The sequence below is a fragment of the Chelonia mydas genome, chromosome 11 (assembly GCF_015237465.2).
Source record: "Chelonia mydas isolate rCheMyd1 chromosome 11, rCheMyd1.pri.v2, whole genome shotgun sequence".
NCBI classification, from domain to species: domain Eukaryota; kingdom Metazoa; phylum Chordata; order Testudines; family Cheloniidae; genus Chelonia; species Chelonia mydas.
The window spans coordinates 58395793-58410815 of record NC_051251.2 but is presented as its reverse complement, the minus strand read 5'-3'; the positions used below and the strand labels follow the sequence as shown (position 1 = coordinate 58410815).

Genomic DNA, 15023 nt, shown 5'->3' with positions numbered 1-15023 from the left:
GAGCATAAGCTTTCGTGAGCTACAGCTCACTTCATCTGAATGCATCCGATGAAGCAAGCTGTAGCTCATGAAAGCTTATGCTCAAATAAATTTTAGTCTCTAAGGTGCCACAAGTACTTTTCTTTTTGTTAAAAGGTGGTCCATGATTGTGTTTACATTTTTCTTCTGTTTTAGGGCATCATTTGCAACAGTGTTTACCAAAGAAAATTATTTCCATTGACTTCCTTTCTTTGGTAGCTATGATTTTTATATTCCCAAGGAAAGATCTTTTGTGGAAGCTGTACAAATCCAGTTATTTCAACCTCTCGCCAAAGTTAATATTTGTTGAAATCTTTTACTATATTTGTCTTGCTTTTGGATTTTCAAGGCACAAGGCAACATGCTGCTACACAACTGAGATCAGAATCGACCCCTTACACAATGCTATGTTGCAGAGAAGAGGCTGTATGTGTTTTATAGTCCAGTGTTCCAACTTCCACATTGGCAGACATTTCAAAGAATGGATAATTTAGTAAGTTTAAAATCTGGACCAAAGCAGCCACTGTAACATCCTTCACACCTTGTAGTAAAAACCTTGAGTTTAAATATATAAATGTTAAATCTGGCAGCAAGTCACAGCAAATTTTGTTATTACAACACACGTGGGATATTAACATGTGGTGTGTCTCTTAAAAAAGGATTAGTTAAGAGCAATCAACTTGTCTTCATATTCAAAAACAGAGTAAAAAATGGAAGACATAAACTATACAAGTCTATAAACTAAATCCATACAGCAGAACAATTTAATTATTGTTGAAAACAGCATAAATGGAGAAAATATTAAATTATTTAATGTATGACAATGTTCTGTTGATATATAAATTGGGACATTTGCTGCTCTAATCATATAATGTATTCGTAACATCAAATTTAAAAATAAATCCAGGTCTGAAATTTTGTAATTTTTACTCAGTGACACTGTAACAGCCGTTATATGTAGTATTTGTTTCTATCTTGATGTTCTTCCACTTATTTACGAAAAATTGTCAACAATTGTGTAAAATAAAATGTATTTTATTATTACACCGTCATTGATATAAACAGGAAATTATCACAATCTTTTTCTAGTGGTGCTGATAGCAGCCTACCAGTCCCACTCTTCCTGAAAGACATTGGGGAAGATTTAAACCCTCTGTGCTTTTAAGGGAACAATTTATTTACATATTTGTCGGCAAAATTTGTAACTCCCATGGGCCCACGCTAAGAGGAGCCCCTGGCTCCCCACAGAGGTAATGTAAGGAGAATGGAAATCGATGCCTGTTCCCCACTCCCAGCTGTTGACATGCCCATAGCAGCCCTGCCAACACCCCACAAAGAGCTTCCTTAAACTCTCCATCTCCCAAAAAGTTCATGTTTTTTCATTAAGAAAAGCACAACTTAGCCTTCCTATATAACTGAGTTTAAGATATGATTACTGCTTTCTGAGCTACGAGTTAGAACGTACTACCTTATCATACAGTCAACTCTATGGATAAATTGTTTTTTGGGTTGTAGATGTGTTAGAATAGATGAGTTATTTTATGTATAAAATCTGGATATTCTGACCAAGCGTCATTAAAGAAACCTTGCCAAATAGCAGTGTGGAGCATCTTGGGTTTTCATATACTATTTACCAGGCATTTGAAGTTATATGTATTTTCTGAGCTCTGAGGAGACATATTCTTTATCCTTGTTATCCTCTTTTAATTAAGTCTCCTGGAAAAAACATTTGTCTTTGAAATACGTTTTAGAAGATCTTTCAGTAACACCCAGTGCAACTGAGGTAGTAAAAAAAATCTCTCCCATATCTCATACTCATATTCTCATTTACTTATTGCAGCACTTGAGCTGGCTCAGAAGATTATCTTGTGTAAGATAAAAACAACGAGGAGTCCTTCTGGCACCTTAGAGACTAACAAATTTATTTGGGCATAAGTTTTCACGGGCTAAAACCCACTTCATCAGAAGCATGGAGTGAAAAAATACAGTAAGCAGTATATATATTACAGCACATGAAAAGATGGGAGTTGCCCTACCAAGTTGGGGGGGCCAGTGCTAACGAGGCCAATTCAATCAAGGTGGAAATGGCCTAGTCTCAACTGTTGACAAGAAGGGGTGAATATCAGAGGGAAAATTACTTTTTGCAGTGACCCAGCCACTCCCAGTCTTTATTCAGGCCTAATTTGATGGTGTCCAGTTTGCAAATTAATTCCAGTTCTGCAGTTTCTCATTGAAATCTGTTTTTGAAGTTTTTTGTTGAAGAAAAAGTCTGTTATTGAATGTCCCAGGAGACTGAAGAGCTCTCCTCCTGGTTTTTGAATGTTACAATTCTTGATGTCTGATTTGTGTCCATTTATTCTTTTGTGTAGAGACTGTCTGGTTTGGCCAATGTACATGGCAGAGGGGCATTGCTGGCACATATCATACTGGTAGATGTATGTGCAGGTGAACGAGCCCCTGATGGTGTGACCGATGTGGTTAGGTCCTATGATGGTGTCCCTTGGATAGATATATGAACAGAGTTGGCTACGGAGTTTGTTGCAGGGATTGGTTCCTGGGTTAGTGTTTTTGTTGTGTGGTGTGTAGTTGCTGGTGAGTATTTGCTTCAGGTTGGGGAGCTGTCTGTAAGCGAGGACTGGCCTGTCTCCCAAGGTCTGTAAGAGTGAGGGATCATCCTTTAGGATAGGTTGTAGATCCTTGATGATGTGCTGGAGAGGTTTTAGTTGGGGGCTGTAGGTGACGGCTAGTGGAGATCTGTTACTTTCTTTGTTGGGCCTGTCCTGTAGTAGGTGACTTCTGGGTACCCTTCTGGCTCTGTCAATCTGTTTCTTCACTTCACTGGGTGGGTATTGTAATTGTAAGAATGCTTGATAGAGATCCTGTAGGTGTTTGTCTCTGTCTGATTGGAGAAAACGTGGGGCTCATTCACCTGCACATCTACCAATGTGATATATGCCATCATGTGCCAGCAACACGGCTACCACTCTGAAACTTGTGTAAGATAGTTTCCCGATCAGTTTCCACAGTTGCAGTTAATATTACTCTATAGAGTTATCTTCTCTGCAGTACATGGCTTAATTCAAAATACCAGCTTCTCAATACATACTGAACTGAGAACATTACCTCTTTAACATTACCTCACACTGAATTGTTAGCTTGGGCTATAACTTGGAGTTTTGCCCCAAACCCGACTCTCATTCATACAAAGATCTCTGTCTCAAGTTTGTGGTGTTTTAAGCTTAAGCTAGCTGAATTGTGTCTGGGGGAAGGGTGGGATCGTTAAGATAGACTGCTGCTGACACTGGAGAATGCAGCAGCTGAGTTACAACAACTTATCAGCTGCTAAGCCAACTATTCTATGTAGATCAAGTGTCATTTTACAGTGAGCAAGACTAGCTCAAAGACAGGAACTCAAGTATACTAATGAACTAACTGTTGAAATGAAGACAAGCCCTATGTCAGCAGTTAATAAGCTATTTTTAGAAATTACATGTGCTCCAGAATCTAAGTTTGCATTGAAAAAAAAAGTCTAGGTAGCCATTTGTTTGCATGGATAACCTTAAAAGCATGATTTCAGCCTGAGTTGGCAGACAGCCTGGAGCAACACCTCTGCGGGCAGCTCCAATTCACTGTATGGAGTTACGACCGAAGGCTAGTGTTAGTTAACTGTTGATCTGTTCACTATTTCACAGCTGATCAAAGCTTGCAAGAAAGGAGGGGTGTTAGTATTTTGAAGAGCTGTACAATAGGGTACAAGCAGCTTCTTCTTTTGGAGTTTCAAGTTGGCAGAGCATCAATATTATTTTCCTCACTAGTTCAATCGATGATACATATCATCTCACGTGGATCTTGTTTTTCCATGAATCAAGTCAGGTTTAGATTTGGGAGCATCATTGGTAAGTTTTTATTTTTTTCCCCTCCAAGACAAGATGACAAAGCCACAGAAACATGCTCTTGCCAATGAGAAATTTTAATAGGCATCTTTACACATGCAACAAAAGCAGTAAGCTATTGTATAACGTTTTAATTTAGAACTGTGTAAATAACTTTGAGAAATTCTGCTGCTCCATCTTCAGTGATGTCCTCCATTTTTCTTCGGAGGGAACAGTGTGTACTCAACCCCAAGAGCTACCACAAAGGCTACGAATCCCCACTTGAAACCTTTGGTGAGAACGTCCATAACAGTGACAGGTTTTGCAAAGCCACCCATATATCTCCATGCTTCATTGCTAGGAAAAACCAAAACCGACAGATAGAACAAAGTTAGAAGATCCACTCAGATTCCATATGACAACACAAATGTATTTATATGCAAAAAGTTAAACACATTCAAAAAAGCTATGCATTGAAAATGTAAGGTTTCCATAGTTAAAGCACTCAGGAAACGTCAGGAAATACTATGAAGTTAACTATGCGCCCTTATGCATGTGTGTCATGCCAACCTTTAATTACCATATTACATGATCACATAAGACACCTTCAGTAAGAAAATATATTTTTTCTGCAACTTTAGCTATACATGTGCAGTGTCTTCTGTTTCTGTGTCCTACTTACTTTCTGTATGCTGGAAAAACAGAACCCACAAGTTGTTTATATACAAGATATGGAGTGAATGAAGCAAGTGCTCCTGTGCCACTTCTGAATGAGGCAGGTGTAAATATCATTATTTGTATTACTTTAACATCTAGGAGTTTTAGTCAGACACCAGGACCCATTGTGCTAGGTACTGTACAAGCACAGAACGAAAAGACAATCCCTGACCCAAAGAGTTTACCATCTAATGGTAAAGCGTTAGACATTTCCTTGCTTGAGTCTTACTGGTGAAATTAACATGCAAGGTACTGAATTTAGCCTTATGGAACGGAAATCTATCAAACTGCATGAAAAAACTTGTCCCCACTGTATTTTCCACTGAATGCATCCGATGAAGTGAGCTGTAGCTCACGAAAGCTTATGCTCAAATAAATTTGTTAGTCTCTAAGGTGCCACAAGTCCTCCTTTTCTTTTTACTCTCAACATAGTTTGAATAGACCTTTCTGTGCTGTTTAAAAAGATAGAAGTTCTTTTTTTCTATCTTTTGGCTTAAAGACCATAACAATCTGTCTTATGCAAGCCTTTAATTCACTGAGCATGTATGTAAACTACAGCTGTTACTACCACTTCAGTCATAAAGTACTTAGACTTATCAGATCCAGATGAAATATTAAGTCCATCACAAATAATATAATCTGTTCCAGAAACAAAGCTCTGAATTCCACTATCATATTTGCAGAGGACACAGAGACACAGCTAAGGAAAAAACAATCTACCAGAGGATAAGAACCTAAATCAGAATCACCATCACTGCATTTGATTGATAGTTTTGATGAGAGTCTCAGCAGAGTTGTCAAGGACTGAATGGTCTGTAGGTACTCATCTATCCTTTGTCCTGTGTAGGTAGTGTCTCTGCCTCAGGGTTAAGGCACACTGGATGGGAGACTTGTTCTGTAGATGCTAGTACTTTGTTCCTACTAAGTGGATAAAGAATTTCAGTCTTCAGGGCTATAAATCTGTATTTGTTCACCAGGGCTAAATCTACATAGAAGTTGTACGTAAATAAATTAGGCTACACTGGTCTTAGATTTCCCAGCCTTTTGACAGGTGCCAATACCAACTAAAAGAAAAAAGCCCAGAGAGGTTTTGCTACTTTAGGATTCTTAGTACAAGATATTCTTCAGAAGGACAACATTAATAAATGTAGTACACAGATCTTGATACTTCTATCGTGTCTTCACTAAAGAGATTGCTATGAAACTAGTACTGAAGGCTTGTCTCAGTGTGGGATTTAAGCATTGCTTTATACATAATTCTGCATTAGGCAAAGATATGCAGGAGAGATCCAATACTTTAATCTACAAGAGATTCTGCACTTTCTCCCTTAGTCAATATTCAACAAATCCAGTAAACAACTCATTTTTTTCAACTCATAAACCCGTGTTCTGAGAAACACAGCAATTTTTCACCTAGGAAAGGGAATAAACAGTATGAGTTTTTCTAAGCCCTATTCAGCATTTTGGAGCAGTTTCAGAGCAATATACTTAGGAAGCATGTGCAGGAGAGGGTGTGGGATTAATTTACTGGCTATTTATGCTGCATTTTGGAAGAATGTGTTGGAGTATGGCCATTTTCTTGTTGTAGTAAACTTTACTCCTGTAGAAAAGATAAATATTATTGTGCTCCAGATAAAATTAACTATTTAACTAGAGAGAATTTTATAAGCTTGAACTCACAAGAAATAGAAGCAAGAATAAAAAACGGAATGTCAGGGGCTTACAAAGTAGGGTTCAGAGACAGCTGATAACCGTAGATAGTTAATACCTGGTAAAACAACTCCTGGTAACATTAAAATAAAGTCATTGACAAAGTTAGAGACTATGTAATACTCTTACACTATCTTCTGAACAAATAAAAGCAAATAAAGGATCACTCAATCCACCCAAACCCACCCCCAATAGGTCATAAGAAGAACTGATACAGCAATATCCCTCCAACAGCTTGCTTCAAAACTCATGGTAAAAACTGCATAGCAGTATTGGAGGAAGCAGGTACGATGATTTCCCTATAGGACCATGGAATAGCTATTGTAGGGCTTTTGTCTTCCTGTAGAATGGGACAATGGAGCATGAGGCATGCCACTTTTCATTCCCGAAGGCTGAAGAATGGTAAAGGAGAATGTTATATATTTCTCCGCATCAAAGCCCTATCTCTACAGCTATCTAAACAATGTATAATAGCTCCAGGGAGTAAAATACCTCCCCAGTTCAGGGGACTAAGATCAGGTCTTCCATGACTTGATTCACCTTAACAGTTTTCTATATAATTTTCATGAACTGCTTAGCAAACATAGAACAAAGCAGAATGAAACCCCAAGCCATCTGCTGCTACAGTTCAAAACTTCAATTAAAGGCCCCAATTCAGCAAAACACTTAATAAGCACACAAGTAATCCTGTTCCTATTCAGCAAAGCATTTAAGCAAATACTGTACTGAAGTTCCATTGAAATCAATGAGATTTAAGCCCATGCTTAAGTGCTTTGTTGAATAGGGACAGGATTACTCACACGCTTAAATTCAAGCATTGTTTCAATGCCTTGCTCAACGAAGGCCAAGATCATGAAACTCCCCAACTTAAGTATTTGTGGGATAGGTCAGGCTAAATGTAAACAGAGTGCTCACCTCTCCATTCTGCAGAACAAAATCTGGAAGGACATGTCTTCATTTAATCATAAAACATCACAAAGTATGGCTGAACTTTACAATGTGAGGAGGCTCTGAGGGTAATGCAATACAAGGAACCTCTACACAAAAAATGAACTACATTTTTTGTGTGTTAACGGATGTACTCTAGGTGTTTTTCCAGCGTTTTTGCTAAAAAGAACCATCCACAATGACATCACAAGGTTACAGGAAGTGTGCACACGTGTGTGTGTGTGTGTGTATGTGTGTGTATCTACATATCTGAATGATGCATTCTCTCACTTACCGAATCCATGGGTCTCTGAGACCCCGCTTAGCCAGTCTTTCTTGGACATCCTGTAGTGGAGTACCCTCTATCTTCCATTGTTTATAGTCAGGGAGTTCCATTTTCCCATGACCATGCTCATGTCCATGCCCCATGTCTGCAGGAAAAGATTAAAAAAACAACAGCTCTTTCAAGGTACACAATTTACTTTTGTTTGAACAGATTTCCTAAGACTGACGTTCTCCTTCGGAAAATTGGGGAGGAGAGGGAGAGTGATTTCTAACACCACCGTACCGTACCGAGGCAGCTTCAGCAATGTTGTAAACAGTACTCCTCAGAATAGAAATAGATGTTTTATTAATAGTTCTAATAATAATAAAAATAATCATAATAATGTAGAGATCCTTCACGCTGTGCTTCAAAAGTCAATTTTCATGATTAGGTATGCTATACGAGTTTTGGTAAATCATTTCTGATTAGCAGCACTTGACCAATCTGCCTGGGGTTCTAACTGTTCAGTTCACTTAACTCCAGTGACAGCTAGCGTACCAAAAGGCAACATCCTTCTCTTATAATCTTTGTAAGGGAATTTGTTAACGCTAGCATTTATCTTCTTTACAGAACAATACTAGTTTCTACTCAAAGTGACTAGCACTATGTGGATTTTCGGATACAAAGCTGAACACATTAGAGATGTTGCCCAGGGAGATGGGAAGGATTTACATATGATTGAAATATATAAAAGCAAACATTGCAGGACATTAGAGATGACAGTTTACCCAAATTTGGTATTGTAATGTCATTGTGATCCTTTCACAGATGCTAATGTGTTTTCAAAAACACTGTCTAGTATAAACATTCTAACATTTTTGATTGAAATATTTCACGTTGGAAATCTTTTTACCATTTAGGAAATTACATTACCATTTTTTCTGAGCATTGATGCATTAAATCTCCTTATTTGAATAATTTAAATTTTAAAATAGTCTTATGGCTTCAAAAATCTCATATTGGATAATGAAAGACACAATTTACCATTTTAGGAGACACTCTTTTAATACTCTAATTTAATGCTACTATGGCTTAGTTCTGCATAAACTGTACCCTAATAAACCTGGTTAATCACAACTCCTTTAAAATTGTGCATTAAAATACTTGGAACCGAAGAGGGGGAGTAAGGGGGAATAGAGTTTGTGGACATGCTTGCACGCCCCCCCCCTCATTTTCACCAGAAATTCCATCTCCACCGAGACACCGTCCCAACAAAAGTTCAATTGAAATCCAATGTTTCTGCAACATTTTGGTTTTGACAAATCAGCATCTTCCAATGAAAAGTGTTCTGTCAAAGAATTCCCAACCAGCTCTACTTATTATATAGTACATGCAACTCCAATGAATATTTTGAAACTTAACTACCGGTATTTAATTTGAGGGACAAGGTGTACATATCAGAATGCATGAAACATTGCACTCTGTTCTCAAATGTCTCATTGGACACAGCTACAGCCATAGAAGTATGTCAAAGAATCTATTTTTTTTTTTTAATTGGTATGTACTGCAATTTGTATGCCAGTTAGGACAGCCTGTATCCTGCTTTCTTAAAAGATCGTCTCTCTCTCTGAGCAATACTGTTACCATGGCCATCAACAAAGGTATATATGGGCCCTTCATATTTGGATCTCACTCCCTGTCTTTGGGCTGAAATAACCCAAGTTTGTTGACCTTTGTGGTATGTTGAAAATTTCATTTTTTTAAACTCAGACTTTTGGGAAAGTGAAGTTGGACAGCTGGTATCTGGGGAGGGGGAGTACTTTAATCTTTTTGCACTAAGGGGTTAGTCCATTATCTCAAATATATGGTGAAAATCAGATGCATTATTCTCTACTGTACGCGTTTTAAAGAAACATCAAAGATGTCCAGAGCATGAGACAGATTTTTTTATGTATTATAAACCAAAAATGAATAGTAAATTGACATCTTGGTCTTAATGAATTTGATCAGACTAAGCAGACTCAATGTAATCAAACTATGAAAGTGTTTAAGCCCTGACCTAAATCACAGATTTTTAAGGCTAGAAGAAACCACTTTGATTGTTTAATCTAAATTCCTCCATATGACCAGCCTGCTCTTCGTGGCCCTTGGCAAGTGGACAGCAGACCAGTTTGGAAATCATCAAGTTAGACAAATCAACGTCACTGATCATGTTAATATTTATTAACAACATTTTAAAATTATTCAACTCACATGATGCCTACAAAAACAGTGTTTCTGTCAATCTAACTAGGGACATTGGCTTTCCAAACTCATATTGTAATTAACTGTTGGGACTACTGATAGTGTCACAGCTGTGTACCAACCCCCAATGGAGCTGATTTGGCTCCTCATCACTGAAAAACAAAAAGATAGGGCCAGATCCTTAGCTGATATAAGACAACATAGCTCTGTTGAAGTCAACGGAGCAACAGCAAAGGCCCATAAACAAGCAGAGGACAAGCTGATGAGGGTGGAGACAAAGATAGTTATTTTATGATACTAGGGAATGTATTCTGATGTTCTGAGTTTTAAATTGTTGTACACGTACCTAGAGCTTTGGATGGACTCTTTTATAAATAAAAACTAATGATTAATGAAGCCAATTTTGGGGGAAGGTGTAGAGGGTTACCTAATGAGTAAAAGAAGGAAGGGCTGGAGGAGAAAATGTGACAATTTTTAAGTGCCCTCTCTTCAAAAAACACTAAGCTGTCCTATCAGCAGGGGTTTGTGACCTCCACATTTCAACACATTTTGTTGGAAAAAGCAAGTTAAAAATGATTCAGTATTCCTAGTTTTTAACAGAAGTTAGTTGACTGTAGTGGTGCTAAAAAGAGGTGATTGAAAGGGCCTCCAAGACTTCTGGGGGACAAGAGGGAGATGGTGTCCAAAGACTAAGAAAGCATGAGAGAATTAAAGATGGAGATAACTATATATATATTTCCCATCAAAATAGTAAGGAAGAGATTTGTATAACCCTTTCCCAGTTATCCTTCTACTAGGAACCATTTTTCCTCATGGGAAGATATACTAAAAAAAAAAAAAAAAAAAAAATATTTGGAACACGTATACAGTGTATCACATCTAAAAACCAGTGAGCTATTCTTCAATAGCAACAGAGCACTGAGACAAACACACCTAGGCTATTAGTGCACTTTTCATGTGGTTGACGGCACAAAGCCAGGGGCCAATGAACAGTGCCTCCAAAGAGCAACGCTTAAATACTTATACAACATTTTTCATACCTAAATCTCCAAGTGCAAAGACACTTACAGCATCACACAGCAGTTCAGTGGCAGAGCCTGGGTTTCCTGGCTCCCAATCCTTGCCCTGCCCAGGCTGCACTGCCTCCCACCCACTACAAAGGTGACTTATTTCTGTGGTGGTTTATGTTTATAGCCCTAGCAGAAAATCAAGGTCAGAAGAGGCTATGTGATTTTTAAAAAATCCCTTAGTCACTGAAATGTAAATAAATTAGAAACATTCAAAGTTGGCGGGGGGGGGGGGGGGGGGGGGGGGGGGCAAAATCAGGTGAAGGTGGCAAAGTGGGAAGGGGCACACGGAGGGGGGGACTGGGTGAAGGAAGAGCACAAGGGGTAGGGGAGGGTTAGGTAACACAAGATGCCCATTCCCAGGGACAGCGGTGGGGGTGGTGGAAGGGGGAGGGCTGAGGAGAGGAAGAGCACTCGGGTTGGAAAGGGTTAAGTAACACACGATGCCAAGCTGGAAGGGGTTGCAAGTGCTTAGGAAAATAGGATTAAAATTGAAATGATCTGGACAAACTGGAGAAATTGTCTGAAGTAAATAAGATGAAATTCAATACGGACAAATGCAAAGTACTCCACTTAGGAAGGAACTATCAGTTGCACACATACAAAATGAGAAAAGACTGTCTAAGGCAGTGGTCACCAACCAGTAGATCGCAATCGACTGATTGATCCTGGAGCCTTTGCCAGTCGATCACAATCTCTGGCTGCTAAAAGTCCAGTGGTGAAGCAGGGCTAAGGCAGGCTCCCTGCCTTCCCTGGCCCTGCACTGCTCCAGGAAGCAGCCTGCATGCCCCTGAGGGGGAAGGGGTCTCCACGTGCTGCTCCTGCCTACAAGCACTGCCCCTGCAGCTCCCATTGGCCGGGAATGGAGAACTGCAGCCAACAGGAACTGCAGGGGTGGTGCCTGCAGAGAGGGGCTGCGTGTGGAGCCATGTGCTGCCCCCCCCCCCCGGCGCCACAGGGGTATAATGGCCACTTTTGGGTACGGCGTGGGGCTGGCAGGGAACCTGCCTTAGCCCCACTGCACCATCAACTGGGAGCCGCTCGAGATAAGTGCTGCCCAGCAGGAGCCTGCACCCCAAACCCCTAGCCCTAAGCCCCCTCCTGGAGCCAGCACCCCATACCCCCTCCTGCTCTCCAACACTCACCCCAGCCTGGAGCCCTCTCCTGCACCCAACTCCCTCCTAGAGCCTGCATCCCCTCCTGCATCCCAACACTCTGCCCCAGGCTCAGCCCAGAGCCCCCTCCCACACTCCAAACCTCTCAGCCCCAGCCTAGAGCCCACACCCCCTCCTGAACCCCAACCCCAGCCCAGTGAAAGTGAGTGAAGGTGGGGGATAGCGAGTGACAGAGGGAGGGGAATGGAGTGAGCAGAGCGGGGCCTCAGGGAAGGGGATGGGTAGATCCTGGGTTGCACTTAAATTAAAAAAAAGGGATCTTGTGCATAAAAAGGTTGGAGACCACTGGCCTAAGGAGTACTGCAGAAAGGAATCCGGGGGTCATAGTTAATCAGAAGTTAAACATGAGTCAACAGTGTAACACTGTTGCAAAAACAAAGAAACAAAAAAACCATTCTGGGATGTATTAGCAGGAGTGGTGTGAGCAAGGCCCAAGAAGTAATTCTTCTGCTCTCCTCCGTGCTGATTAAGCCTCAACTGGAGTATTGTGTCCAATTCTGGGCGCCACATTTCAGGAAGGATGTGGACAACTGGAGAAAGTCCAGAGAAGAGTAACAAAAATGATTAAAGGTCTAGGAAACATGACCTACGAGGGAACATTGAAAGAATTGGGTTTGTACAGTTTGGAAAAGAGAAGACTGAGAGGGAACAGGATAACAGTTTTCAAGTATGTGAAAGGTTGTTACACGGAAGAGGGTGAGGAGAATTGTTCTTCTTAACCTCTGAGGGCAGGACAAGAAGCCAGGGGCTTAACTGGCAGCAAGGGCGGTGTGGGTTGGACTTCAGGAAAAACTTCCCGTCAGGCGTTAAGCGCGGGAAGACGCTGCCTCGGGAGGCTGTGGAATCGCCAGCGGCGGGGATTTTTAAGAGCAGGTTGGACAAAGGCCGGCCAGCGATGCGCTCGGTCAGACTTAGCCCCGCCAGGCGCGCAGGGGACTCGATGACCTCTCCAGTCTCCGGGCCTACGGTGCTACGCCCCAGCAGCGCCCGCGGGTGGGGGCGGGTGAGGTAACGCACGATGCCCTCGCCCAGGGACGGGGGAGGGGAGAACCGACACCGCTGCCTCCCGCGTAGCGCTTGGGCCCTCTCCGCCCCTCCCCGTTACCTGGCCGCTCCGTCACCCTGCCCAGTCCGGGCGCACCGGCCCCGGAAGCGGAAGTCGCCGTCGGGACTGGCTCCGACAGGGAACGCTACCGGGCGCGTAGGTTCCGGGAGCTTTTCCTGCCCCGCTGCCGATCGCTCCGAGCCGGCGCCGAGGCCCCGCCCCGTTTCGCCGGAGCTGCAGCTGCCGTTCTCGGAGGCGAGTCCCGGGTTCCCAGCCCCGGTGTCTCGCGGCCCTGGGCCGGAGCACGAGTGGAGGGAGAGGCGGAAATAGCCAATGAGCGCGGCGCTTGTTGGGGGGAGGGAGCGGCCCAGTGGCCAGGTGCGTTGCGGCGCTGCAGGGCTGGCCGCAGAGGAGGCAGGAAGGGGACGGGAGAGGGGGCGGCAGGTACCGGGGGCAGCGGGCAGGGAGAGGGTGCGGCGGCGCTCCTCGCTGTAGCCGTGGGGCGGGGCCGGCAGAAGGTCAGACCCGGACCCTCCCTCAGGCGGTGCTGGGCACGGGCGGGCCCCTCTGCTCGCGGGACAGCCCGGGCCCCCGTTGTCCGCACGGTGCGAGAGCGGCTGAGACACCGGCACCCCGCGGGCTGCGGGGCCCCCGTGCTGGCACCTGCCACGGCACTCGGGACCGCCACCCGCGTAGACCCCTCCTCGGGGACCCCTGCCCCACATAGACCCCTTCTCCTGGCACTCGGGGACCCCTGCCCGCCTCCCTCTCTCATAGACCCGTTCCCCATGGCACTCGGGGAGCCCTTCCTCTCCCCCGCATAGACCCCTCCCCATGGCACTCGGGGAGCCCTTCCTCTCCCCCGCATAGACCCGTTCCCCATGGCACTCGGGGAGCCCTTCCTCTCCCCCGCATAGATCCCTCCCCATGGCACTCGGGGACCCCTTCCTCTCCCCCGCATAGACCCGTTCCCCATGGCACTCGGGGAGCCCTTCCTCTCCCCCGCATAGACCCGTTCCCCATGGCACTCGGGGAGCCCTTCCTCTCCCCCGCATAGACCCGTTCCCCATGGCACTCGGGGACCCCTTCCTCTCCCCCGCATAGACCCGTTCCCCATGGCACTCGGGGAGCCCTTCCTCTCCCCCGCATAGACCCGTTCCCCATGGCACTCGGGGAGCCCTTCCTCTCCCCCGCATAGACCCGTTCCCCATGGCACTCGGGGAGCCCTTCCTCTCCCCCGCATAGACCCGTTCCCCATGGCACTCGGGGAGCCCTTCCTCTCCCCCGCATAGACCCGTTCCCCATGGCACTCGGGGAGCCCTTCCTCTCCCCCGCATAGACCCGTTCCCCATGGCACTCGGGGAGCCCTTCCTCTCCCCCGCATAGATCCCTCCCCATGGCACTCGGGGACCCCTTCCTCTACCCCGTATAGACCCGCTCCCCTGGCACCCGGGGACCCCTTCTCACTCCCCTTCTGTGTAGACCCTTCCCCATGGGCACTCGGAAACCTTCCTCCTTACAGACACTTTTCTCCTCTGGAGCTCTCACTTACTGACATCACAGTCCCCAAAAGAGACAGGGATCTAGCTCAGGAACCCTGCTCCCAAGGCATGCAGCAATAGTTGCGAGAAAAGAATGGAATTTGGCAGGATAAGTACACATGCCTAATGATAGAGACATTTCTGTATCTACGGGTTATGTAACCTCTCTGTTATACTCACATACACACTGACTATCTCCTACAGAAAGAGCGATACAGAGTCGGAAGGAGGTCTGCACCATACAGATCTCTATGGAGATACCCTCTTAATGCACACACTATACACACGTATGGTAATTATGCTGATACTCAAATCCAGAGAGAGAACAGGTTTTTCTTAAGTGATTGGATTACTGGGTCTCAGTATACCATCAAATATTTGTTTTCTCAGGAAGAGTTGGGAAACGTGAAATTCTGGAATCTACAGTAAAAGGTAAGTGGAA

General features: G+C 43.9%; 2 protein-coding genes across 19 annotated transcripts in view; one reads left to right on the top strand and one right to left on the bottom strand.

Moving 5' to 3' along the window:
• Positions 1-3970: 3970 nt before the first annotated feature.
• On the bottom strand, positions 3971-14853 carry NDUFB3 (NADH:ubiquinone oxidoreductase subunit B3). 3 transcript variants are annotated; one of them, XM_043524829.1, is made up of 3 exons: positions 14762-14853; positions 7540-7675; positions 3971-4247 (listed from the first exon to the last, which is right to left on the bottom strand). In XM_043524829.1, exons 1-3 carry the CDS (start codon positions 14820-14822, stop codon positions 4091-4093), a joined length of 354 nt encoding a protein of 117 aa, XP_043380764.1. In that variant the 5' UTR covers positions 14823-14853; the 3' UTR covers positions 3971-4090. The 3 variants fall into 3 exon arrangements, with proteins under 3 accessions (XP_043380764.1, XP_007071919.1, XP_043380765.1); XM_007071857.4 differs by lacking the exon at positions 14762-14853 and adding an exon at positions 13101-13241; XM_043524830.1 differs by lacking the exon at positions 14762-14853 and adding an exon at positions 12682-13092.
• Positions 13208-15023, top strand: part of FAM126B (family with sequence similarity 126 member B) — a 99939-nt gene continuing 98123 nt past the window's right edge. For 3 of the 16 annotated variants that reach the window (XM_027833972.3, XM_043524823.1, XM_037912923.2), the window contains exons 1-2: positions 13281-13418; positions 14972-15013. The gene's annotated coding sequence lies outside the window, so the exon portion shown is untranslated. Of the gene's footprint in view, positions 13485-14272; positions 15014-15023 lie in introns of those variants that run through there. The other 13 variants (XM_037912920.2, XM_037912924.2, XM_037912919.2 and 10 more) reach the window with 10 other exon arrangements.